This window comes from Apium graveolens, chromosome 10, assembly GCF_009905375.1.
Source record: "Apium graveolens cultivar Ventura chromosome 10, ASM990537v1, whole genome shotgun sequence".
Taxonomy (NCBI): domain Eukaryota; kingdom Viridiplantae; phylum Streptophyta; class Magnoliopsida; order Apiales; family Apiaceae; genus Apium; species Apium graveolens.
In genome coordinates, this window is record NC_133656.1 from 183,351,094 (window position 1) to 183,377,586 (window position 26,493).

Here is a 26,493-nt window from a genome sequence, read left to right on the forward strand (position 1 = left end):
AATTACAAGATTCTCCCCCAAAATGAGTTCCCTCTCCGTTTATAACAGATTCTTAGATCTAACATAATTAATCTCTGTAAATACTTTTTTGCCCTTAACAGTTATGAGCAAAAGTACCAAACTACCCTTGACTTTTAATACTCCCCCTCAAGCAGATATCAGGTGAACCTGAGAGCTGCAGTCTAGCTTGGACAAACAGAACTACAGAAAGAAAGTTAAAAAAAATCAATGCAACAGACTAAAAAACGAAAGGACAGAAACAACTAAAATCAGAGTGGAACTTCAGAGCTGGCAGCTCCAATGTGAGCAAGTAATTTGTAATGTTGTTTGGCAAGCAATTGCTTGGTGAAGACATCAGTCAGTTGAGCATGAGAAGGAACATATTGAGTATTGATGTCTCCGGCTTCCAGTTTCTCTCGAACATAGTGACAATCAATTTCGATATGTTTAGTCTTTTCATGTAAAACTGGATTAGCAGTAATGGAGAGAGCAGTCTGATTGTCACAGCACAGGAAAGTTTGTGGTAAATTGATTAAGCCCATATCCTTCAGCAAACTAGATAACCAAGTAACCTCATTAGTAGTGAGAACCATGGCCCTATATTCAGCCTCAGCAGTACTCCTGGCCACAACAGACTGCTTTTTGGATTTCCAAATAATGGGAGAATCACCAAGCAACACACAGTAACCAGTAGTGGACTTTCTAGAATTCGCACAACTGGCCCAATCACTATCACAAAAAGCTGTCAGATATGCACCAGATTTAGAAGCCAGTAATATGCCTTGTACTGGATTAGCAACCAAATATCTGAGAAATCTCTTGGCAGCCTACAGATGCATAGTAGTAGGATTTTGCAGAAACTGAGTCAAAATATGCACAGAGTAAGAGATATATGGCCTTGTAATGGTCAGATATATAAGCTTGCCAATGAGCTTCTGATAAAAGCTGGGATCAGGAAAAGGATCACCTTTATCAGGTGTCAATTTCAGGTGAACATCAACTGGAACTTTCAGTGGAGTAGCATTGCTCATATTAAACTCTTTGAGCATGTCTAACACATACTTATGTTGAGAAACAAAGTAGCCTTTAGCAGATTTAGAAATTTCCAAGCCCAAGAAATATGAAACTTCACCAAGATCCTTCATATGAAAGTTGCGGGACAACATATTCTTAAGCAAGTTAAAATGAAACTCTGAATTCCCTGTAATGAGCAAATCATCAATATACATTAGGATTAAAGGGATGATGTTTGCATCATGTTTAATAAACAAGTTGTAGTCAGCCTTGGATTGTGCATACTGATCAACTTTGAAAGTGTGAGACATCTTACTAAACCATTATCGTGGAGCCTGACGAAGCCCATACAACGATTTCTTTAACCAGTAAACAAGAGTTGTCTTATAAGATTGTTGATTAACCCCATACCTAGTCCCCAATCCTTTATATCCATGTGGAAAGCTTATTTATACAGTCTCTTCCAAGTCACCATGAAGAAATGCGTTGGTGACATCCATTTGACATGTCAACCAATCTTGCATTCCTGCAACAACTAATAAGGCACGCACAGTTGTCATTTTGGCAACCGGAGCAAATGTGGCAATATAATCCACTCCAAGAGTTTGCTTACAACCAAACACAACTAACCTGGCTTTGTATCTGTCTATACTACCATCTGATTTAAACTTAATCTTAAACAACCATTTGGATCCAATAGCCTTCTTACCAAGTGGCAATTCAGTAATGACCCAAGTCCCATTTACCTCCAAAACTTCTATTTCTTTGTTCATTGCTTCAACCCAATGATTATACATGATAGCTTGAGAGTAAGATGTTGGATCAGTGTGCTTAACTACTACTGAAAGAAACATGAAGTATGGGATGTCAAAGAAATATTTACAACAGCAGCCACATTTAGTGTTGTTTTGTTCTGACTAGTAACATAAGAGCTTAGCCAAACAGGTGATTTCCTCTGTCTAGTTGATTGTCTGATGGGCAGTGAATTCTCAGTAGAATTCTCAGAAAATGAATCTTCACCCTGATTATCAGAAGAATAGGTTGAAGATAGAAGCACGCCATGATCTTCAAATATATCATCACTGATACAAGGATTAGAGTGGGATAACACTGTACTCTCAGAAGATAATGGATAAGAACCATCAACCAAAGGAAACAGATGCTCATGAAATGTTACATGTCTTGAGACAAAAACTGAACCATTAACTAGGCTTAACAGTCTATACCCTTTTAGATTTGCTGGATATCCCATGAACACAGCTGGTATGCCTCGAGCTGAAAATTTATCTAAATGAGACATGTTATTAACAGCAAAAGCCAAGCATCCAAAAGTCTTAAGAAAATTGTAATCAAGTTCTTCATCATATAATAAAACATAAGGAATCTGATCACTGACAGCAGTACTAGGTAACCTGTTGATTAGATATGATGTTGTCAGCACACATCACCCATGTGTTTAATATCAATACCTGATTGAAACTTCAAAGCCCTTGCAATCTCAAGAATAAATCTGTGCTTCCTTTCAACTCTTGCATTCTGTTGAGGAATGTAAGGACATGTTGTCTGATGAACAATGTCATTATTGTTGTAAAACTGAAGACAAGCAACATCTTGGAACTCCAAAGCATTATCAGTCCTGATTTTTTGAATAGCGGTTTTGAACTGATTGAACATGTGGTTGCGGAAAATTTGTAAACAACTACAAGAATTCAGACTTCTGTTGCATTAGATAAATCCAGAGGTACCTTGTGTGATCATCCACTAATGTCAAAAAATACCTAAATTTTCTTCTTGTAACACATTTGTAAGGACCCCATATGTCCACATGTACTAGCTCAAAGGTTGCACCATCATAAGAATGACTTTTCTGATAAGACAGTTTTGTCATTTTGGCCAAAGGACAAGTAGTGCATACTTGTGTGTCACTTTGTATGATGTGTTTCAAAGCTGGTATCATCTTAATCTTAGACAAAGAAGCATGTCCTAGTCGATTATGCCATATATCAAAAGACCCTGTATCTGTGACATTATTTCCAGAAATGTTATCCACACATCCACTCGGCTTATCATCAGAGATGTAATACAAACCATTATCAAGTTGTCATATTCCTAGTAAATTCTTTGTTAATGACTGTCGTATGTGACATTCATTTACCAGAAACTGGACTTCACAAGCATTATCCCTTGACAACTTATGAATGGACAGGAGATTAATGCTCCGTTTGGGAGTGCTATTGAAAACTGCTGTGCTGTCAGAAAAAAGTGCTGGTGAAAAAGTGCTGTCAGGAAAATTAGATGTCTGTTTGGTATTTTTTTAAATTTATGTATATTTTGAAATATACTATATAAAAATAATGTTTTTGAGAAGGTTTGATGGTGAAACTGATAGCTACTTCCTGCAAAAGCTGAAAACAGTTTTTTCCAAAAGCATGTGGGGACATGCTTTTGCTAACAGCAGTTTCTAGACCAAAAGCGCTTCTCCAGACATCAGCTTTTAGAATTTATCAAACACCTTTATGACAGCTTTTCAGCAAAAAACTGCGGTAACTGTCTGCAACAGCAGTACCAAACGGGGCCTCAGTGTAAATGTGGGAACATACAATACATTCTTAAATTGCAATCCATTATGCATTATAAATCACCAATATGAGTAATGAGAGAATTATCACCTATTGGTATTTTGATGCTATACTGAGGAGGTGCAGTTCTGACATTATTGAGAATATGCAAAGAAGAAGTAATGTGGTCTATTGCACCAGAATCCATAATCCAATTTGCTGATGATTTTACAGACACATTGTTGCACGATATTCCAGAAAAAGGATCATCACATTCATAAGAATTATCAGGCCTTTTTGAGCTAGACTGAACCTGCCTTATCAACTGCTGAAAATGTTGGGATGTGAAAAATATTTGATCAGAGTTATGATCATCCTCAGTATCACAACTCTGCATATTATGTGCCATACGTGCACCATCTTTTGAGCCAAATTTTCCAGGTCCCTTAGCAACTTATTTCTTAGCCTTGTGATACCACTTAGGCTATCATCTGCCAACACTTATCACTAGAGTGTCCTTTACCATGGCATATTGTACAATTCACACCAGATCTATCTGATTTTTCAACAGCATTAATAACAGTTTTGCTATACATCATACTCATTCCAGAATCACTCAAATGAAGAACATCTATTTGTGATTCTTCTTGTTGAATCATAGCACAAGCTGTTTCCACACTAGGCAACGGTATTATCATAAGCAATTGACTTCGTTGAGGCCCAAAGCATTCATCAAAGCCATTTAAGAACTGAAATAACTTGGATTACTCTCGTTGTGTCTCAATTGCTTTTAGCATAGCTAGGATCTCTGCACTAGTAGTTGTGATGCCAGGTAAAACATTCATTGAATCTAATTCCTCCTATAAACTACTCATAGATGTGTAATATTCAATTATACTCATTCTGTTTTGCCTCATAGAAAACAAGTCTCTATTCAATTTATATTTTCTCAATCCATTTGTGAGATTGAATCGCCTCTCTAAGTGTTTCCAGATCTCAGATGCAGAATTAACAAACAATATCGATTTTTTGATATTATCATAAACATTATTATGCAGCCAAGAAATTACCATATTGTTACAAGTATCCACCGTGTGCTTTCAGATGCATTTGTAGCATTCCGCACCTCCGATCCAGTCACAAATCCTAGTTTCCTCTTCGCAACCAGTTGAATTTCCATGGATCGTTTCCAGGATCGAAAATCATTTGCACCTTGAAGTTTAGAAACAGAAATCGAGAGCGGTCCATCACTTGGATGTAGAAATAAAGGATTTTGCATATTAGCAAACGAGAATCTAGCTCCAGTCGCCATTGATTCAAGCTCGAGTTGATCGATTCAAGCTTTGTCAATGAAGATTTGTATCACGATGAAGCTTCTGCAATGAATTGTATCTTCTACAATCTTGTTATTGAATCACAGTTGCAACTCTGATACCATATTGAAAAGACAACAATGAATTCACAAGATTTATTCAAAGAGAGATTTCATCATTTCACAAAATTAGTTACAAGATTCTACCCCAAAATGAGTTCCCTCTCAGCCTATAACAGATTCTCAGATCTAACGGAATTAACCTCGGTAAAGACTCTTTTGTCCTTGACAGTTATGAGCAAAAGTACTGAACTACCCTTGACTCTTAATATAAACTAGTATATGAGCCGAGTTTGAACATAATTTTGAGGTTTTTTATTTGAACAAGATGAGCCGAGTATATGTCGAACTATATAAAACTCGAATCGATTTGTTAACTCGTCTCAACTCGAACTCATTACTAATTTCAAAATAATAATTATTAAAATTTATTTTTATGATTTAATATTAGAAAATAGTTAATTTTTTTAATATTTTTAGTTATTAAGCTCACGGCAAAACACGGTTCGACTTTAAACTCGATTTGTCGTTGGGCTCACAATAAACTCGACTGAACTATGTTAATTAGACCGACCAGATTTAATCAGAAGTTTGAACTTGTTTAACTTAATCCAGAAACTCGATTCGGATTGCTTATGAGACGACTCAAACTCGTCCGGTGAATAGCTTGACCTCAGATAACAGCCCTCCTCTTACAAAATACTCTGTTACTTATCTTGGTACTTCCATATTTCCCCCTGTTGTAACACTTTATGTAGGACTGAAGGAAAGGTGAAGAGAATAGTTGGTCAACTTGTGCTCAGTTGTGCTAAAGTGTCTTGACTGTTTAAAAGTAAAAGAAATAAATAGCAAACAAAAACATGCTATTAACAGTCAAGATCGAGTCCTAGAAGATTTTGTTTTGATAAGCATATCATATCTTCATATAAATTAAAAACACAGCTATAAAGAACCAATTTCTAGCCTTTTTCATTTAAATTGTGAAAACTTTTGAACAAAACTAGCAACGGGACATGGTATCATAGATTCGTAATTAATTTCCGTGGTCCTTGATTCGATTACGGAAAATTGAATATGTGCGTGTTTGCGCGTGTGTTTAGTAGATGAGAGTGTTGTGTTATTGTATGCATGAACATTTTCAGCAGGTAAATGTGTTTTTCTGGTACTAGTAGAAAAAAACAAGGATTGGTATCTGATTTGATCCACAGTTTCTGTTGTTAACAGCAGGGCTCTGGTCCCCTAACTAATGGCTTTCCCCATACCCCAACAGTCGGTGCTAGGTTGGATTCTCCGACAACACAAATCTTAGCATACAGTAGAACCTCAATAAATAAATATTCAATAAACAAATAAACTCGTTACATGAATAATTTTTTTCTGGCCCTAATATAATAGAGAAAATATATTTTTAAGTTAGATAAATGAATAATTTCGTTATATGAATAAAATTTCCCGGTTTCGAACATATTCATTTATGGTTTCTCTCCAGCTGCATCTTGTTTGTCAAAAATGACCTTGTTTCTAACCTTGGGCCTAATCCAAATTCTAATTACCTCACCAGTTCTAGATTGGTCCTAGCCCAAACCTGCTAGCTCTACTCTACACCTTTATGTTTGTTTGCCAAATGCCAAGAGAGAGAAAACCAAGTCTGTGACAGTTTTATTTATGCATATTTCACAATATGCTGGATAATATAATAGTTTTGAATAGATGACTTGGTTTTTAAGAGACAAATGATGGTAATGCTTGACGCAAAACACAATTGGTACATTTTTTCTTGCTATCGGATCCCGAACACAAACATATTAGTTAAGTGTTTATTTGTTATACGCTGCTTCATGAGATCAAATTTTCACCAACCTCACTGAAGTGGAATTTTGTGCTCTTGGTACCTAATTTTTCACTAATATTCATATTACATAAGCTGATTTGATTTTGGTAACAAATGGTCTGGACAATGTAGCCGATTTATTTTAGATCACAAGGTGTCTATACAATGTAGCTGATTTGCAGGCTCAAGTAGTTGCATGTAGATAATTTGAGTTATATTGGCTTTTCTACAAGATATTTCATAAAATCTCGCCACAAGGACTTGAATTTATTGATTCTTTAGATTGAACAGAAGATAATCTTGTGTTTACCTAGGAACTATAATCAAGTATATGACCTAAACACTATTTCATTTTATCTTTTCAGTGCTCTTCTAACCAAAGAAATTTCACTTGGATTACCTCCCCATTCTTCAAATATAGTCAACTGATTCCCAGTAGGTTTCAGCCATGATTGAGGAATATGATACCTGCAAAACGCAATTTATCACTTCTTGTACGCTTTGTTTAAATAAATGTATAGAATCTCGGAAGTAAACAAAACGTATTTTACCATTTCTGAGAGGGTTCTCCACAACTGGTAGCACATTTATTCTGATTGTAGTATCCAGCATAGTTACAGGCACCACAGTTATGACCTCGTGCAATATATCCAGGCCAATGGCGTCCGATGCTTTCACCATTTATCCATATTTCACCTTTCCCCATGCCAGTCATATCTAAAGCGTAAGGGCCTGGTTCTTGAGGAGTGTCAAAAGTAGTCTGCAATTTATAATGCAGTTGTTGGGAGAAGCTTAATAACACCATAAACAAGCATGCATAATAGTTTAAATATCTAAGTTTACATAAATTTAGCAATTTCATAGCCCCACCTTGTACCATGACAGCGGTTGCTTCTGAGCAACAAATGATCCTTCCAAGAAATCTATGGAAGGACTTCTATCTGGTGTGTGAAGATTTAGACTTTCACCTTTTAAACCAGCCTGCTCATATAAGCAAACACGGGCCACTAACCTTAGTATATGTCTTTACCTTGCTCTTTTTCATTGCATAGAATACATAATATTAGTAATATTCCACAGAAACATAAATCTCAATACTGATATAAGTTTCTATAAAGCACCAAATCACCTATCAAAATCTCAAGTGTCTCTAGAATTTCTATTCTAGAGTTCTCCAACTATTCCAAAATTTTCTAGAAATACTTAATAGTAAAACATTACTGTAAAATCAGACCTTGTAAGACCATGTTTGCTTTGTTAAGTCACGGGTTCCCTCATTGAGACCACTCAATGTTATTGGACCAAGGACTCCTGCATTCCGTCTCTCATAATGCAGGTTAACATTCTGCAGTTCACCGCAAACAAATTTTTACAGGCTTGAGAAATACAGTTCACTTGCCATATAGTTTACAAAGAAAATAAGATAAGTAAAAATTAGTCAACTAACCGGAAGACCCACACATGAGCTTAGTAAAGAGATCGTGTTAGTGCCGGCCCTTAACTTCACGTTGCCAGTAAATGTCAGACTTGGATTTGATAACCTTCCATAGGCCACTCCTATCAGACATTATATAAGTTATACAACATTAAACTACTATAACTTGCAAAATGCTCATATCTAAAAATCTTGATAGAGGCCTTATTGAATTTTCAGAAGTCCATTTAACTCCATCTACCTGATGGTTGTCCATTGATGAAAACCTGCAAAGCATGTCCTGCAGACGCTATAGTAAGAACGGGATCTTTCCCATCCTTTAAAAACTCTTCATCCGATGTTATATTCAAACTAGAGGAGACCACAGTGCAAAAAGGATAATCAGTTTCACCAAGTTTGGTAGAGTAGATGTCAAACCATAACCAATTATTTTCGTGAAGAAATCTTAGAACTGATTGTATCTGAATGACGTACTTGGTGAGGTACCACAAATAGTCTGTGGAATCCCTAGTGACATTTATTTGCTCATACAATCCTACCATTGGAACTGTACCGCTATCATCTGCAGTTGGAACTTCTTCATTGTATGATTGCCAAGGAAAATCTCCACCTACAGGAATCATCTTCATATGAGCACCATGAATCACCTGTAAGAGGATTTGGTTAGATATTTGCATTGTTAGAACATGACACATGCGAAGAAACCTCAAGTGTTTTTAAATTTTAGAAGACCTAAAGAAAACAAATTTCCAACATCCTAAATTCACATGGACTGTCTCTGTAAGTTACAAATTGATGTGATAGATAAGCCGTATTTTCCTTACTTTTGCAGTGTTAAAGATCTCGTTCTTGCAGTCGGGGAGAATGCTGATGGACCAAGGAAGCAGGTCGTATTGCTTATTAAAATAGATTACATTTGCCGAAGATGTGGTATCATAGTTTGCAAGAAATGCAGCACAGGCCCCAGAATTTGACCTATATTCATGAGCCTGCAGATTAATATATGTGAGTACAACTGTATGAGGGACTGAAAAACATTTTTTCACTATTTTACATTATTATCTTATCCAGCTCAAATAACTAACCTCAGCATTTTTGCCTAGCGACCAAACTGTAGGATATGATGAAACTAAAGCTGGTTCACATTGCTTGATGGCTTTATGCAACAGTCTCAAATGCCCCCATTTTGGCTCCCTTTGTAACCCTAATAAATGATCGATCAGTACAAGTGTAAAACATAGTAAAAGTTATTTTAAATATTAACGTGCATCGACAAAGAGAACACATTGTAAATTTGTGATGTCTATTATGTAATTGTGAGTTCATGTGCATGAACATATAACGGTATTAAGCAGTAGCCTACTTTCCTAAAAGAAAACAATGAAATACAACTATGTAATCAAATAATTTGTAGTGTAAAATCTTGCATGGGTACCATATTCATCCAGGGGTGCATCATAGTCATAGCTAGTGGTGACGAAGAGGCCAGAGTCCCGACCAAAATTTGTTCCTCCATGGTACTGAGAAACAAGTAATAGGATATTTAAGAGAAAAGATTTAGTCATTCTATACACATATCAGAAGTATAATGAAGGGTGTAAAACAATCTAAAGCACTGAAAAAGTGGCTTACCATGTAGTAATTAATGAATGAACCATTTGTTTGTATGAATCTGGCAACTGCAAATGCCAAGTCTTCGACTGGTCTATAAGGGACTGCGCCACCAAATTCTGTAAACCTGTGGTAACAAGATGATTACGAACGTGAGGTATCAGACTTGTAGACTGTATTGATGAATGTATGATGTCCTAAAACGTCTGGATATAATACGAAAGGGACTAGAGAGACACCTCCTACCTATGACTTGTGAAATTATATGAAGATTGCTGGTATCAATCTCCTTCCTTCAGATTACATATCAAAAATATATAGAAGAGATTATACTCGATAATGCTTACCAGCTAGTCCAGAGTTCTGTCAACATCTTGGGTTTATACGGCTTGTTGGGTGAGTGTTTTAAACAATAAAAATCATTACAAGTATTTATCTGTCATTATGAAAAGAAAATGTGAGCAGAGTTACCAGTATAATTTACAAATGTAAAGCACAATTTATGAATGAGCACACTCCATTAATTCTACAAAAAAATGCAATCTGAAAATGTTTAAATGTGCTTACGAGCGGATCTGGAGCATCATCCTGTTTGCACATTATCCATGGAACATTAGTGTCAAGACTCACAGCCATATTTACAAACCACTTGGTATAAGCTTTCCCAGGAGCACCAGTTTGCTGTTCTATTGAGCCATATTCATTCTCAATCTGCAGAATGTAATAAAAAAGATTAATATTCCTTGCTACTAATCAATTATACAAAAAAAAAGTGTGATATCATTTGTATTATACTATGTTTTGAAGGAAAAGAGACCTGAGACATTATGATTGGGCCTCCCTGAGGCTCAAACATATTTTCTGACTTCATCATGTCCACAATTTTTTCTGTGAACTTCTGCATTGCTGCCTGATGCATAAAGTGAGCATTAGTCAAGAACGGTAAAATGCAGAAAGCTTCAGTAATTAAGATAATCAAAGAATGTCCACTTTTTCGAAGCAATTAACCTTAAAAGGTCCGTTGTCTGTCCTAAATTCTATACCAGGTACATATTTAAGCCAAACTGGAAATCCCCTGCATCGAAACAGAGCATAAATCAGCAAATGAATATACATGTATTTCAATGTGAGGAGCAATCATGTTCCTTGCATTATCTTATGCAAGACTGCATTTTCATTATTAAGATACGAGGTAGTTTTAAACAAGTTTAAAATTTATGGACTATCTGTTACCCGAAATTCCACTCAGCACAGACGTAAGGGCCTATCCGAAGGTGGACATAAAGTCCAGCTTGCTGTACCACTTTAAGGAAACGAACAAGATCATATCTTCCTTCAAAGTTATACTGGAGAAGATATCAGATGGATTGATCAGCTTAGCATAAAGTGCATGCAGTCATATTTAAGTGGATATTATAGCGGTACAACCTTAATTTCAATGTAGATTATGCAGATCATCTCCTTTAAAATTATACTATCTTCATCAAGTTATATTTTACCAAGAACTTACACCCCAAATATGTTTCCCAACATATATCTAAAACATATGAAAATGCATTAAGTCCTATTTCCGTCTCAAACTTACTGTTTATGCTACTGTTGCCAATTAAGTTTCAAAAATATAGGTAATAGCCAAAATTTGATGAAGTTTAACCAATACATCACACTGATCTAAAACGGTGGCCCATAATATCATCTTATAGTATAAGATATGCTGTAGATTGTGAGGAGTTGTAGCGCACCAACATTAGGTACCAGAAACTTTTAATTACCAAAAAACTTAGTAAGCGTCAAACATGTTAAAAACACATAATGCTTGAAACATATTTCAATTTTCAAACATATGTGTCGCAGCAGCGCTGCACGCAGTACATTGGCACACTTTCTTCATTATGGTATTCAGGGACAAACTTGCCAGCTCTAAGTCTTAAGTCTTTCTTTCAACAAATTCATTTTAGTATCAAGTATGATCACGTTCGTAAAAAAAAAATATACTCGATTCAGCTAAGTAATCTCAAATACTATTGCTACGAAATCGAGGATCACCTTTTCGGGGGATGGCTCATGCCCGTTCCAGAACACATAAGTCTGTATAACATCCAATCCTCCATCTTTCGCCTTTTGAATCAGATCAGGCCACATCTAACAAAAACAAAAAAATACAACACGGTCGATCATAAAACATAATGTGTTTGTCAGTGTGTGTGAGTTATATTGAACTACATTGAGTTAAGATTACCTCAGGAGTGCTTCTCGGGTAGTGAATAGAGCCCGAAATGAGAATTCTTCTTTGACCATTAATGATAATTGCTTTATTATCATACGTAACTGTACTCGTCACAGAAGCGCAAAGGCATGATAAAATGACTACTAAAATGCTGGTTCTCAACATTGTACCTCTGAAATATGCTGAATCCAAGAACTAGCTAACCTCAAATTATTGCTCTTTTGCTCCTACACTTTGTAAAAGTACTACTAGTATGATTTAACATGAAAGAGAAGAGTGTAAGGAAAAGGAAAGAGTATCTTTGCTTATAATGTTTATTTGTAATTCTTGAAAGAAAGAGAATTACAATGTTTGTTTTGGCTCTTGCATGCGTGAGGCATAGAAATGGGAAAATGGCCAATTTGAAAGCACTTTATAGGGAGAAGAATGGGGAGTGGATATGTCATACATGTATACACAAACAAATATAGGGAGTCTTGGCATTACTTACACGAAACTTCTTTCATCCCAATCAGGTACTTACAAATTACAACTGCATTTGTTTTGATCTCACTTCTCTTGATTTCATATCATTCAAAAAATTGTTAAAATTTATCAGTGTTGATGCATGTGACATATAGTTACAAAATGTAATGATTCTTTGGCTTTACCAAAACTAAAAAGTAGAAACACGACTTCAGATCTTTAATATGAAAATTTAGATGTTTAATTATAATTTTTCTAATATTGAGAATTATTAATAACCTTTTATTAATTAATAAAGCGAAACCGGTTTTGAAGTATTATTAATTTTAGTTTCACCAATTTTTGATTTCACTTATTCATTTATGTATATCTTATAATTCTAGTTTTGTATGTATTTAAATTCTCCTAAACTTTTCATTATATCATTTATTCCTTTATGATTCTAATAAAATTTGGTTTTATTTTTGTAATCTGATTTGTACCTGTCGTATGATTCTATTAAATTTAGTTTTATTTTCGTTTTCTTATACTTCTACTTATTTAGTCTGACCTTGTATTCTTAATTCTCTTATGTATTCCTAGTTCAATATATTATACTTGTTTGGTTTCATCAATTTTTGATTTCACCCTTTTTCAATTTTATTATAACTCTAAATATATAATTTTTATTCTTCTTTTACTTATATATGACTTATAATATCATATGTATTATTTTTTCTGTTTTTTAATTACAATTATTATATTAATATTAACTTGGTAATTCTATGGTTCCCATATACTCAATAGTATATTTTAATGAAATAATAAAATTTTTGAAATCGTATAATAGTTATAATCTTTTGATTATAATCATAACACAAATATCGTACTCAATAATTAGTGTTGGATTTTGACACTTATACTAGAATAATTTTAAAAACTATTTAAATAAATAAACTCGGCACGTGCTTCGCACGGAATATCAACTAGAAAAACAAAACATATACTTCCTCCCAGTAATTAAAGAAAAATTAATAAAAGTGAAGAAAAGTTAAGAAATTAGGGGGTAAGTTAATAAGACATATTAATATTTGTAAAAAAAAAATATTTTACGAAATATTGACAATCTACTAAAAAGTTTCAAAATAAAAACATTAGCTAGAGCCTGTGATTAAATTTTTCTTTGGACCAAGTAAGCGCATGGACGGTTAATTAGCATTTAAAACAATTTTTTCCTTTAATTATAAACAATTAACAACTTACCGACCGACTTAATTAACAAATAAGCATCCAAGTGAAACTTTTGGGAAAGTTTGTTGCGGACTATAATAAATATTGGACAAAGATGGTTAAATAAAAAAATGTATTTAATATTCTGTTTGCCTAACTTTATTAATAACGGAAAGAATTAGTTGTTATATATAATATGAAAGGAGAAGTACATTTCCAACAACATGAATAACAACAACAAAAAAAAGATGAAATGAATTGATGTTACCGTCATGACCTGGTCACTTTTTCCGTTTGTTTCTTACAGAAATTTTCATAGAGTTTGGTTAGAGTTGGTTCTGTGCCCATGAAATCCTACCCTTCCTTCTAGCAAATACCATGGGATCATTGCATTAATAAAACTTCACATGATTTCATATTTTTTTTTAAAAAAAATTAAGTGATGATAATTGATAACAAAGGAAAAAGAAATCTTGCAGCAACACAAAAATATATATTTGAATATGCTTATTTGGTTACATGAGGTTCAATATACATTCATATTCAAATTTTATGTTGGCCATTTGGTACTTCATTTGACTAAACATTTCTAACACCACAATTAAAGGGGCGCATAAATTTTCACCAGGATATTTATCTGGTTTCATTCTTAAAGATGTAATACAAATATGCAAGTATAAACTTGTAATTATTTTTGTCCTGTATAGTATAGGGCAGCAGCTGCTACTGCTGCTTCAATGTAAGCAGGCCAATAGCGTCCTACACTTTGGCCGTTTATCCAAGTTTGACCTTTGCTCATGCTACTCATATCTAATGCTAATGGATCAGATCCTTGTGGAGCATCAAAAGTAGCCTGCAAAGTTTGAAACAATTGATACAAGAACCTCATTTACCATATACAACAATAAATTTTTCTATTTATGTCAAATTTCGCTGTTATATATAATGATGTGATACACTTACCCTGTACCAGCTTAGGGGTTGCTTCTGAGCTACCGATAATCCTTGTACCCACTCAGCAGAAGTAATTCCATTAAGTGTGTTAAGACTCAAAGTTTGGCCTTTTAAACCAACCTGTTCAACATTATGGAAAAAAGGATCAAGATTTTACCTTTATTAATTAGTTATTGCAGCTTAAAATAGACAACCACTTTGACTGCAAGTCCCTCAAGAAGTTCTTGATTATGTTTATTTTTATTTATTTTTCATTGTAGACCAGTACTTGTCTTAATGTTTCTTAGATGTACAGAGTCACAGCAAACTGTAGCTGTAGAGATATTCATGTCCAAACCTTGTAGGACCAATTCTGCTTTGATAAGTCTCGTGTTCTCTCATTCAGACCCGTCAAGGTGACCAGACCAAGAACCCCTTTGTTGTATGTCTCAAAATGCACATCGACATTCTGAAACACATTTGCTAAGAAATTTAAAATTTGTCGATCCCAGATGACATTTCATCATCTAAAACAAAAATTACAAGCCAAAAAGTTTGATGAGCTAACCGCAAGACCCATAGAAGAGCTTAGCAAAGAAATCTTGTTAATGCCAGCCGTCAATTTCACACTGCCGGTAAATGTCAGTCTTGGATTTTCCAGACTTCCATAAGCAACTCCTGTCATTAAAAGAATTTTTACAAGTTAAAGAACCTTAAAACAATGGAAACAAAGATAGCAGTAATAGCGATTCATATGCAGGAATAAACTCTTCATTGCATTTTTAGAAAGTTGTGGAGTACTTTTAGACATATCGAACAAAATCATGGCAGCCGAAGCAAAGAAAAGAGTCTACAATATGAAACCTTGCAACAATTTATTTTTAGAAAAATTATAAGCCACGCATGAGTTCATTCACTTGACCATTGTCCATTGACTAAAACCAGCAAAGCGTCTCCTGCTGACGTAATAGTAAGAATAGGATCTTTTCCACTCTTGAGAAACCCTTCATTCGGTGATATATTCTCTCCAGCGCTGGAGAGAACAGAATAAGAATATGAATTTGTACCAAGATTGTTAGAGTGGTAGCGACAAATGCTTTCCAAGGACAAGATAATGATTAGTATCCATAATCGATAGGTCCTTACCCTGTGAGGTACCACAAATAATGTGAGGAATCTCCGGTAAAATTTACTTGCTCATACAACCCCCATTTTGTAAAAGTGTCACCATCATCAACATTTGGAGCTTCTTCAGTGAACGACAGCCACTTGATATCTGCACTCACAGGAAGCATCTTCATATGAGCACCGTTGTGACGTACCTGCAAAGATGATTATTTGGCATGACAATAGTATTAGGAGTGCTACACAATACTTTTATGTTCAGTTAAAAATATATTAGCTGCAGGGACAGAACAATAGAAATTATTACCAAAATGTCTGCCATTACAAATTGACACAAAATGCAGACAGAATTAACAATCAAGCAAGAAGATTTAAGTGATTATTGTAAAGCATTATGCATTAGCTAGCTTCAAATTTTCTGACCTTGGCAGTGTTGAAAACTTCATTTTTGCAGTCCGGTAGAATGCTGATGGACCACGGGGGGAGGTCATATTGCTAACTAAAGTAGGTAACTTTAGCTCAAGAATTAGTATCATAGTTGGCAAGAAATGCAGCACAAGCACCAGATTTTTGTAGGTTAAACACCTGCTATATATATAGATATGAACTGTATGTGTAAACTAAGAAACCAAAAGCTTTTGCTCTGTGAAAATGTTCACCTGCCTTAATAAAAAACTAAAACGATTACAAGATTATATAGAAGAAACCCATATGTAGATGGATGCTAGAAATCAGCAGCAAGATCCTAAAATCATGCTAACAACCAGCTGACCAAATCAAACTATTAAATAACTAGATACCACAGCTAATACTCGATCAATTTATTCAGACAGCAAGATTAGATTACCAAAAATTTCCAACACATTCCCCCCTAATCTAAGCTTGCTTATCCAGGTTCTTGATTCCCAGGAGTTTCCTCATTTCTGCAAATTTCGCTGCTGCCATTGCCTTAGTGAGGACATCTGCACATTGCTTACTCGAATTGATATGCTTGATTACAATTTCCCTACGATCCACACATTCACGGATGAAATGATATCGCACATCTATGTGTATACTACGCCAATAAAAAACATGATTCATTGCCAAATCTATGGTTGATTTGTTGTCAATGTACAGCATCACTGGTCCCAGATTTATATCAACAATTTGACTTAATAATTTCTGCAACCAGATACCTTGACACGCTGCTGCAGTTGCAGCCATGAACTCCGCCTCACACATCGATAGTGCCACACATCTCTGCTTTTGCGAAATCCATGTTATCAAATTTTCATTTAGGTAAAATGCCATTCCACTGGTACTTCTCCTATTAGTACAACTGCTCACATAATCACTATCAGAAAACCCTGTCAACAAATGGTTTCCCGACCCCTTTGTGTATCTCAGCCCGTATTCCAACGTGCCTTTTATATAGCGTAGAACTCATTTCGCAGCATTCCAATGTAGAACAGTTGGTTTCTCCATAAACCGACTTATTAACCCCACGACGAAAGCAATGTCAGGCCGGGTGTGCACCAGATATCGTAGTCCACCCACTAAACTTCTGAACGTGGTCGAGTCAACTGGTTTTCCTGTTTCATCTTTATGCAACACAACCTTGGGATCCATAGGATAATTTGTTCCATTACAGTCCAACATACCTGCTTTCTCCAACAGTTTCTTAGCATACGCAGTCTGCTTTAGTTCTATGCAATCCCTTCGCTGCTCTACCTCTATACCAATGTAGTAAGTCAGTTTGCCCATATCACTCATTTTGAACTCATCATGCATTTGTTTCTTGAACTCGAATATATTAGCAACATTTGTTCCCGTTACTAATAAATCATCAACATACACCCCTACGATTAATGACTCATTTCCTTCCCTTTTAGTGTACATGGCATGTTCATACAGACACTTTGAAAACCCTACTTTCTCAAGAAACTTTTTCAAACGTACATACCAGGCTCGTGGAGCCTGTTTCAACCCATACAAAGCTTTCAACAATTTATAAACCTTATGTTCTTCGTTTTCCTTCTCATAGCCTTGTGGTTGTATTACATACACCTCCTTATATATATCACCATTCAACAAGGCTGATTTAATATCCAAGTGATGTACCTCTCATCCATTTTGTGCAGCCAAAGCTAGTAAGAGTCGTACTGTTTCGAGTCTCGTGACCGGAGCAAATGCCTTTTCAAAATCGATTCCTTGTTTTTGAACATATCCCTTCGCGACAAGTCTCGCTTTATACTTTGTAATCACTCCATTTGCGTCCCTTTTAATCTTATATACCCATTTCAGTCTGATGGCTTTATGACATGGTGGTAACTCAGTCAACACCCAGGTTTTATTTTTCTCGATCGACTCCAGTTCATTAGTCATAGCCTTCTTCCACTCAACTTCTTGGTTTGCTTCATCAAAGTTGCTGGGCTCCTCAATACTCAGCAGTAACAAGTCATCTGCAATTTTAATTTGTTCTGTGTCGTCATAAATCTCGCTCAGTAACCGAAATTTTTGAGGTGCACTGCTGGTGGTTGAACCTGTGATCGAACCAGCACTGTCTTCACTTGCACTTAACTCTGAATTCTGATTGTGACTTGCTTGAACTGGTATAAGTGGCTCATGTTCTTCAGTACCAATTTACGAGCTTTCCTGGTAAGCACTTGATAAGTGGCATTTTATACCACTTAGAACGTCTTAAAATGGCTTAAATTGGTGTCTTGAAATCAAGTATTTTGTGTATTTGATGCGTTTTTCTAGTGTTTATGCATTTCAGGGTATTAGTTGCATTTCGGAGGAGGAATCATCAAGAATAAGCCTTGGCATGTGTTCACCATTGAGAGAGGAAAAGAACGGGCAGATTACGGCGAAGAAACAGAGCAAACCTGGAATTTTTCCAGTAGGGTCCTGCGCGCCCGCGCAGCAATGCTGAGCGGCCACGCAGCAGCCTTGCGCGCCCGCGCAGAAATGCTGAGCGGCCGCGCAGGGTCGGGGAAAAAAGCTGAATTATTTTAGACTTCTACTTCTGTTTGGCTTCCAACTTCTATGTAATCTGAGTTTTATGGGACTATTATATAAGTAGATTTGAGACGTTTTCATAGAGAATAAGAAGGAGATTATGTTTTAGATTGTGTTTTGAAAGAAGCGAAGGAGATAAGGAAGAAGACCGATTTAGCACACTGCAGCGAAGAGGAAGCATATATTCTTGTGATTCTTATTTCATTGTAACGTTGGATGCTAGTTTTCTTGCTTTGACTTATTTACTCTTGTGACGTACTCTGTTTTAATATAATTAGTTTAGTTATTATTTTCTTGTGTTGTTTATCATGATTTCATATGAACCCATGATGGCGATAAGTTCTATTATGGGCTAATCGTGATCATGGGGTTGCAACGGATTTATTATGGAATTCTTTAGTTAATTGTTTAATACTTTAGTGTGTGATGATTGCATGATATCTAGTATTGGTTGTGCGTATTCGTCTTATGTGCGTCGCGAACATATAAGATAGGGTGTTAATCTCTTGTGAAGCGACGGTGGATCTTGAGATTTAGAACTTGCCATGCTAGCATAGGTTCATGTACGTTGTGCATGATTAGTGGGTAACTCTAACAGTTTTATTTGCCCTATGTAATCAAAAGGAATAACTTGTGCTTAAATCGTTGTGTTGTCAATTTCTGTAGACATATAGGAACTCAACACAATTGATGACTATTCAACTTCTATCTTAATTGTGGATGCTTGGTAGAATGGTATTAGTACAATGAAAGTTGGCTTTTATCAGTTTCGTGTTATTCGATTAATGTCATCACTGTCACATGCTAAAGGTAATAACAATGGCTATAGAAGGAAGTAATAATGAAGTTGTGATCTCATGAGTGTTTTATTATTGATAAATTGAAGTGTTAGTTAAGTGGTTAATTAAGTAGTTAATTATAGTTAATATTTAATCAACAATTTTAAGTGTTATTATCTTAACATTGAGAAGTAGTCATACATTGGTGAGTGAGTTTAATTAGACAATAACTTAGTCTGAGTCACTGAGGGAACGAACTAGAAAGTATTCTATATTACTTGCGAACGCGTATACTTGCGTGAATATTAGTGCGTGATTTCGCCCTAACAAGTTTTTGGCGCCGCTGCCGGGGACTCGGCGTATTTGTTTAGTTTATGTACTTACCATCATTGGTCATTAGGACTCAGTGATTAGGACGTAGTAGTTGCTTACTCTTTTCGGTTGTGTTTCAGGTACTTTAGCAAGCGTTTATGCAAACTCGTTCTCGTGCTCGCAAGAGGACCTTAGATACAGCTGAGGAGAAAGACGAAGTTCTTGATACTCCGGAGAAGTTAGATTTTGAGGATTCGGATTCAGGAACTGAGCAGAAAGAACCAGTAAACATGGGAGATGGTATTGTTCAAGCTGATCCAGCTCTTATGGATTTTTCTCGGCCTAAAATTGATGACATTCAGTCAAGCATCCTTCATCCGGCTATTCAAGCTAACACCTTTGAAATCAAGCCGGGCACTATTCAGATGGTGCAGAATTCTGTTTCTTTTGGAGGAGCGGCAACTGAAGACCCCAACATGCACATAAGGAATTTTGTCGAGATCTGCAGCACTTTTAAGTATAATGGCGTGACTGATGAGGCTATCAAGTTGAGGCTTTTTCCATTCTCACTGAGGGATAACGCTAAAGACTGGTTACATTCTGAACCAGCTGGGTCCATCACTACGTGGCAAGATCTTGCGCAAAAGTTTCTGGTGAAGTTTTATCCAATGGCAAAGACTGCTGCTATGAGGAGTGCTCTTACTCAGTTTGCGCAGCAACCTACAGAATCTATGTGCGAGGCTTGGGAACGCTACAAGGAAATGTTGAGAAAATGTCCACATCATGGAATGCCGGATTGGATGGTAATCACTGGTTTTTATAATGGTTTGGGGGCCCAATCTCGGCCCATGCTCGATGCAGCAGCTGGAGGCGCCTTATGGGCTAAAAGCTATACTGAGGCGTATAATCTTATCGAGACGATGGCTGCAAATGAGCATCAAAACCCAACTCAGAGGATAACGTCAGGAAAGGTAGCAGGTATTCTGGAAGTTGATGCAGCCACCGCTATTGCAGCCCAGCTCCAAGCGCTATCAATGAAGGTTGATTCTTTGGCTACGTATGGAGTTAATCAAATAGCTATGGTTTGTGAGCTTTGTGCAGGTTCTCATGCTACGGATCAGTGTTCTCTTGCCAACGAATCTGTTCAGTATGTGAATAATTATCAGCGACAACAGCAGCCTGTGCCAGCGACCTATCATCCTAACAACAGAAATCATCCAAATTTCAGCTGGGGGAATAATCAGAATGCTATTCAGCCAACATATCAGCAAGGAGTAAGTAAACAGTTTAACCCACCTGGATTCCAGCAACCACAGCAGTATGCTACAAGGCAATCATATCCTCAACAGGGAAGTGCAGCTGCACCTACTAGTGCTGATTTTGAGGAACTTAAGCTGTTGTGCAAGAGTCAGGCGGTTTCTATCAAGACCTTGGAAAATCAAATCGGTCAATTAGCCAATGCAGTGCTCAATCGTCAACCTGGCACTCTTCCCAGTGACACGAAAGTACCAGGCAGGAAGGAAGCTAAAGAGCAAGTCAAGGCTATTACCTTAAGGTCTGGAAAAGTAGCTGATGCTGAAAAGGCAAAAGAAGTCGAAGCTGAAGTTAGAGATGAAGAATCTAAGCAAAAGGAGAAAGCGGCGAAACCAAAGAAGACTACTGTTGAACACACTCTGCCTGAGGCTAATACAGGGGAGAAACAGCTCTATCCTCCACCACCTTTTCCTAAGAGATTGCAGCAACAAAAGCTGGATAGATAGTTCGGGAAGTTTCTGGAGGTGTTCAAGAAACTTCACATCAATATACCTTTCGCTGAGGCGCTGGAACAAATGCCTAGTTATGCGAAGTTTATGAAGACTATTCTTTCAAGGAAGGTGAAACTGGATGACCTTGAAACCGTTGCTCTCACGGAAGAATGTAGCGCGGTTCTGCAACAAAAGTTACCACCAAAACTGAAAGATCCGGGAAGCTTCACCATTCCTTGCACCATTGGCAATCTAACTTTTGACAAGTGCCTTTGTGATTTGGGAGCAAGCATTAATCTGATGCCGTTGTCGATCTTTAAAAAGCTGGATCTGCCTGATCCAAAACCCACATACATGTCGCTACAATTGGCGGACCGTTCCATTACTTACCCAAGGGGCATAGTTGAGGATGTGCTCGTCAAGGTGGATAAGCTCTTCTTTCCTGCAGATTTTGTTATTCTGGATTTTGAGGAAGATAAGAAGATTCCCATAATCTTGGGGAGGCCTTTCTTGGCTACTGGCCGTACCTTGATAGATGTGCAAAAAGGGGAACTTACTATGCGGGTCCAAGATCAGGATGTGACCTTCAAATTTATTCAAGGCAATGAAATTCCCTACAGAAGATGAGGAGTGCTTAAAAGTGGATGTGATTGATTCTGCGGTTACTTCGGAACTCGATCACATGCTAATGTCTGATGCATTGGAAAAGGCCTTAGTGGGGGATTTTGACAGCGATGATAAAGATAGCAACGAGCAATTACAATATCTGAACGCTTCTCCATGGAAGCGAAAGCTCGACATACCATTTGAATCTCTTGGTATGTTTGACCTTAAGAATGCTGAAGGGAAGCTCAAACCATCAATAGAGGAAGCACCTACCTTGGAGCTCAAACCATTACCTGAACACTTGAGGTATGCTTTTTTAGGTGATTCATCTACGTTACCTGTTATTATTTCAGCTGACCTTTCAGGTAGTGAGGAAGACAAGCTCTTAAGGATTTTGAGAGAATTCAAATCGGCTATAGGATGGACCATAGCAGACATCAAGGGGATAAGTCCTTCATATTGTATGCATAAAATTCTGTTAGAGGAAGGTAGTAAGCCAACTGTGGAACAGCAACGAAGACTGAATCCCATCATGAAGGAGGTGGTGAAGAAAGAAATTCTGAAATGGCTAGATGCAGGCATCATTTATCCTATTTCTGACAGTTCGTGGGTGAGCCCCGTGCAATGTGTACCTAAGAAAGGAGGTATCACTGTGGTCGCAAATGAAAAGAATGAGCTCATCCCTACTCGAACAGTTACAGGATGGAGAGTATGCATGGATTATAGAAAATTGAACAAAGCCACAAGGAAGGATCACTTTCCTCTCCCATTCATTGATCAAATGCTTGACAGATTGGCTGGACATGAGTATTTTTGTCTTCTGGATGGTTATTCCGGGTATAATCAGATTTGTATTGCACCAGAGGATCAGGAAAAGACTACCTTCACTTGTCCATTTGGCACATTTGCTTTTCGTAGAGTTTTGTTTGGGTTATGTGGCGCCCCGGCCACCTTTCAGAGATGTATGATGGCTATATTCTCTGACATGATTGGAAATAACGTCGAAGTGTTCATGGATGACTTCTCCGTCTTTGGACACTCATATGATGAATGTTTGAATAATCTGCGCGCCGTACTCAAAAGATGCGTGGAAACTAATTTGGTGCTTAATTGGGAGAAATGTCATTTTATGGTGCGTGAAGGCATTATCCTTGGGCATAAGGTCTCTAGCAAAGGTCTGGAGGTGGACAAGGCCAAGGTGGGAGTCATTGAAAATCTTCCCCCACCTAATTCGGTGAAAGGAATCCGTAGTTTTCTCGGTCATGCGGGTTTTTATCGGCGATTCATCAAGGACTTTTCAAAGATATCTAAGCTGTTGTGCAATTTACTTGAGAAAGATGTGCCTTTCAAATTTGATGATGAATGTGTGGCAGCATTCGAGACTCTCAAGAAGAGTTTGATCACTGCACCAGTTATTACAGCACCAGATTGGACAGAACCGTTTGAGATGATGTGTGATGCGAGTGATTATGCGGTAGGTGCAGTTCTGGGACAGCGCAAGAAAAATCTCTTCCATGTGGTCTACTATACGAGTAAGACTTTAAATGGGGCCCAATTGAACTACACCACTACTGAGAAGGAGCTTTTGGCTATAGTCTTTGGCTTTGAGAAATTTCGATCTTATCTGCTTGGTACGAAAGTGACAGTATTCACTGATCATGCAGCTATTCGCTATCTGGTTTCTAAGAAGGATTCGAAGCCGAGACTCATTCGTTGGGTGCTTTTACTTCAAGAATTTGAGTTAGAGATCAAAGATAGAAAAGGTACTGAGAATCAAGTAGCTGACCATCTCTCTAGGTTGGAGAATCCCGATTCTACTTCACAAGATAGGACGTTAATAAATGAATCTTTTCCGGATGAGCAGTTGTTTGCAATTCAGGAGGAAGAACCATGGTTTGCAGATATTGTAAACTATCTTGTCAGCAATATAATGCCGCTTAATTTGATATCCGCTCAAAAGAAGAAGTTTCTGCATGAGGCGAAGTGGTATATGTGGGATGAACCATATTTGTTTAGACAGGGAGCTGACCAGATCATCAGGAGATGTATCCCATTCTGTGAGACGGAGGGGATATTACGAGACTGCCATTCCACGGTTTATGGTGGACACTATGGAGGTGAGAAGACGGCAGCTCGTATTCTGCAAGCAGGTTTTTTCTGGCCTACTTTGTTCAAGGATGCTCATCAGTTTGTTTTAAGGTGTGATCGTTGCCAAAGAGTGGGAAATTTGTCAAGGAAGGATGAGATGCCATTAAATGTGATGCTTGAAGTCGAGGTCTTTGATGTGTGGGGAATCGATTTCATGGGGCCTTTTATCTCGTCTTGCAATAATCAGTACATCTTGCTGGCAGTCGATTATGTCTCAAAATGGGTCGAAGTTAAAGCTTTACCGACAAATGATGCAAAGGTAGTACTAAATTTTCTTCATAAGCAAATTTTCACAAGGTTTGGAACGCCTCGGGTAATCATAAGTGATGAAGGATCACATTTTTGCAACCGTAAGTTCGCTTCTATGATGCAGCGTTATAATGTGAATCATCGAGTAGCTACTGCCTATCATCCGCAAACAAATGGTCAAGCGAAAGTGTCTAACAGAGAGATAAAGCGCATTCTAGAGAAGGTCGTTTGTCCGTCAAGGAAGGCACACCCCCAAACTTAAATCGATGCTTGTCCTCAAGCGTCACAGACTCAAAACAAATAAAAATATGCATGAATGCAATCTATATGAAAATGCAACGATCCCCCTTACTACAATTAACCAACCAAATTGTCACGTCTCAACGAATACAGTTAGACACTAAAGATCAATAAACTCATGCAAACGGACATACAGCCAGAAACGTGGTGTGTGCAAATGCTTAACATATATGCTTCGGAACTAGACCAATTACTATGACTAGACTATCCTCAAGGCAATCCTACGATTATACAAAGAATAAAAATTCTAGGCACAAAGTGATATACAACACTACAAGAACTCTGGAGCTTACTACGGAATCGTGCTTTTTATTTACAACTCAAATACTTATTTGACCGTGCAATGAGTGAGGTCCACAAAAGACTTATACAATGGTATCCATGTAACGAGCGTTAGGTTAGCGGATCCCAGACTCTAAAAGCCTTAGGTCACTAGGCACAAAGTCCCCTAAGAACTTAATAACTCGAATACCAAAGAGCCCACTCTTGATCAATTATGCAATTTTTTTTAATTTTTTTTTTCTTTTCTGAGCAAGTGCTTTTCGCTCCATCTTGCTCAACCCTAGACTACTCGCATAACATGCGAGCCGGCTACTAGCCATTTGACGCCTAGCCACAACTAGCAACAAATTCCATTTTTACTCCATTTTTTTTTCTTTTTCATGCCTTTACCACTAAGAACCTATTATCAAATTCTAAGCATAATAAATAGATTATCCTCGAAAATAATCAGATCATAACAACAATCTAGCCCTTAAGCATTCTCTAAGACTTAGTGAAAATACAAGTGCTTCTAGCATGCATATCAACCTACATAACTTAATAACACTTTAATGCTATCACTACACTCGCATCAATATCACAATTCAGTCGATAAATCATTGCAAAAGGGATCATGGTATATGCATGAGCTATATGATATGACAAACAAATAAAGCTATATAAAAAAAACTATATGGCAAAAATTATGCAACTATATGAACTAACTATCATGAATATGCAGCTATATGACACACACAAAATATTCCTTAACTACCACCCCCAAACTTAAAATCTTCACTGTCCCCAGTGAAGGTAGTAGAAAGGAACACAGGGTATACCTACTCGGAGTCATCATCATCATCACCCTCAGTGGGTGGAGTATCAGGCGGCGGGTATGCAGAGTCCTCACCAAAAACTGGCCACTGGATATCAACTCCAAGGCCTCGAAAAGCAGTCCCTAACGCAAGAGTGAGCTCCTGAGCAAACCTGCTCTGCGTCTCATACATGGCATCCATCCACCGTGAAAGCCTCCTATACTGGGCATCACCCATCCCAGCACCCTCCTGAGCTCTCGAAGAACCAGCCTCACCACGCCCTGGCCTAGCCATAGTAGCACCTTGTGCTGGACGTCCTCCTGGAAGACGATAACCCAGCCCATGCTCCTCAGGCTCACCACCGGTCCACTCCTGCATCCCATTCAGAGTACCAGAATCTATCGGAGCTGCTGGCAACTGCAACTGCTCATGAGCCGGCCAGTTCACTCCTACTGCTCGGCATAGCTTCGTAACCGTGGATGCATAAAGGATGTT

General features: G+C 37.3%; 2 protein-coding genes, 1 non-coding gene and 1 pseudogene across 7 annotated transcripts; all 4 read right to left on the reverse strand.

Moving 5' to 3' along the window:
- On the reverse strand, positions 1-12,444 carry LOC141692631 (beta-galactosidase-like). 5 transcript variants are annotated; one of them, XM_074497523.1, is made up of 19 exons: positions 12,061-12,444; positions 11,868-11,963; positions 11,055-11,167; positions 10,830-10,896; positions 10,639-10,731; positions 10,389-10,532; positions 10,169-10,257; positions 9,843-9,948; positions 9,646-9,730; positions 9,296-9,414; positions 9,035-9,199; positions 8,685-8,857; positions 8,452-8,561; positions 8,223-8,332; positions 8,010-8,120; positions 7,646-7,756; positions 7,327-7,535; positions 7,176-7,243; positions 1-4,967 (listed from the first exon to the last, which is right to left on the reverse strand). In XM_074497523.1, the coding sequence occupies exons 1-19, from the start codon at positions 12,211-12,213 to the stop codon at positions 4,909-4,911; spliced, it is 2,181 nt and encodes a 726-aa protein (XP_074353624.1). In that variant the 5' UTR covers positions 12,214-12,444; the 3' UTR covers positions 1-4,908. The 5 variants fall into 5 exon arrangements, with proteins under 5 accessions (XP_074353624.1, XP_074353628.1, XP_074353627.1 ...); XM_074497527.1 differs by having other exon boundaries at positions 1-4,948; positions 12,061-12,443; XM_074497526.1 differs by having other exon boundaries at positions 1-5,000; positions 12,061-12,443.
- Positions 1,464-1,811, reverse strand: LOC141691419 (putative mitochondrial protein AtMg00820). Its single transcript, XM_074496159.1, has one exon. It carries the CDS (start codon positions 1,809-1,811, stop codon positions 1,464-1,466), a length of 348 nt encoding a protein of 115 aa, XP_074352260.1.
- A 1,768-nt stretch (positions 12,445-14,212) lies between the features above and the next one.
- LOC141692632 (beta-galactosidase-like) overlaps positions 14,213-26,493 on the reverse strand; it is a 50,919-nt pseudogene continuing 38,638 nt past the window's right edge.
- On the reverse strand, positions 20,558-20,664 carry LOC141694181 (small nucleolar RNA R71). The gene has a single exon (XR_012563507.1). It is a non-coding gene; the product is annotated as a small nucleolar RNA R71 (small nucleolar RNA).

Coding starts and splice junctions, on each gene's coding strand:
- LOC141691419 (XM_074496159.1), bottom strand. CDS start 1,811: ATGTATAATCATTGGGTTGAAGCAATGAACAAAGAAATAGAAGTTTTG.
- LOC141692631 (XM_074497523.1), bottom strand. CDS start 12,213: ATGTTGAGAACCAGCATTTTAGTAGTCATTTTATCATGCCTTTGCGCT. Junction 10,533..10,638: donor GCCCAATCATAATGTCTCAG/GTCTCTTTTCCT, acceptor TACATTCTGCAG/ATTGAGAATGAATATGGCTC. Junction 4,968..7,175: donor TATATTTGAAGAATGGGGAG/GTAATCCAAGTG, acceptor ACAAGATTGTAG/AAGATACAATTCATTGCAGA.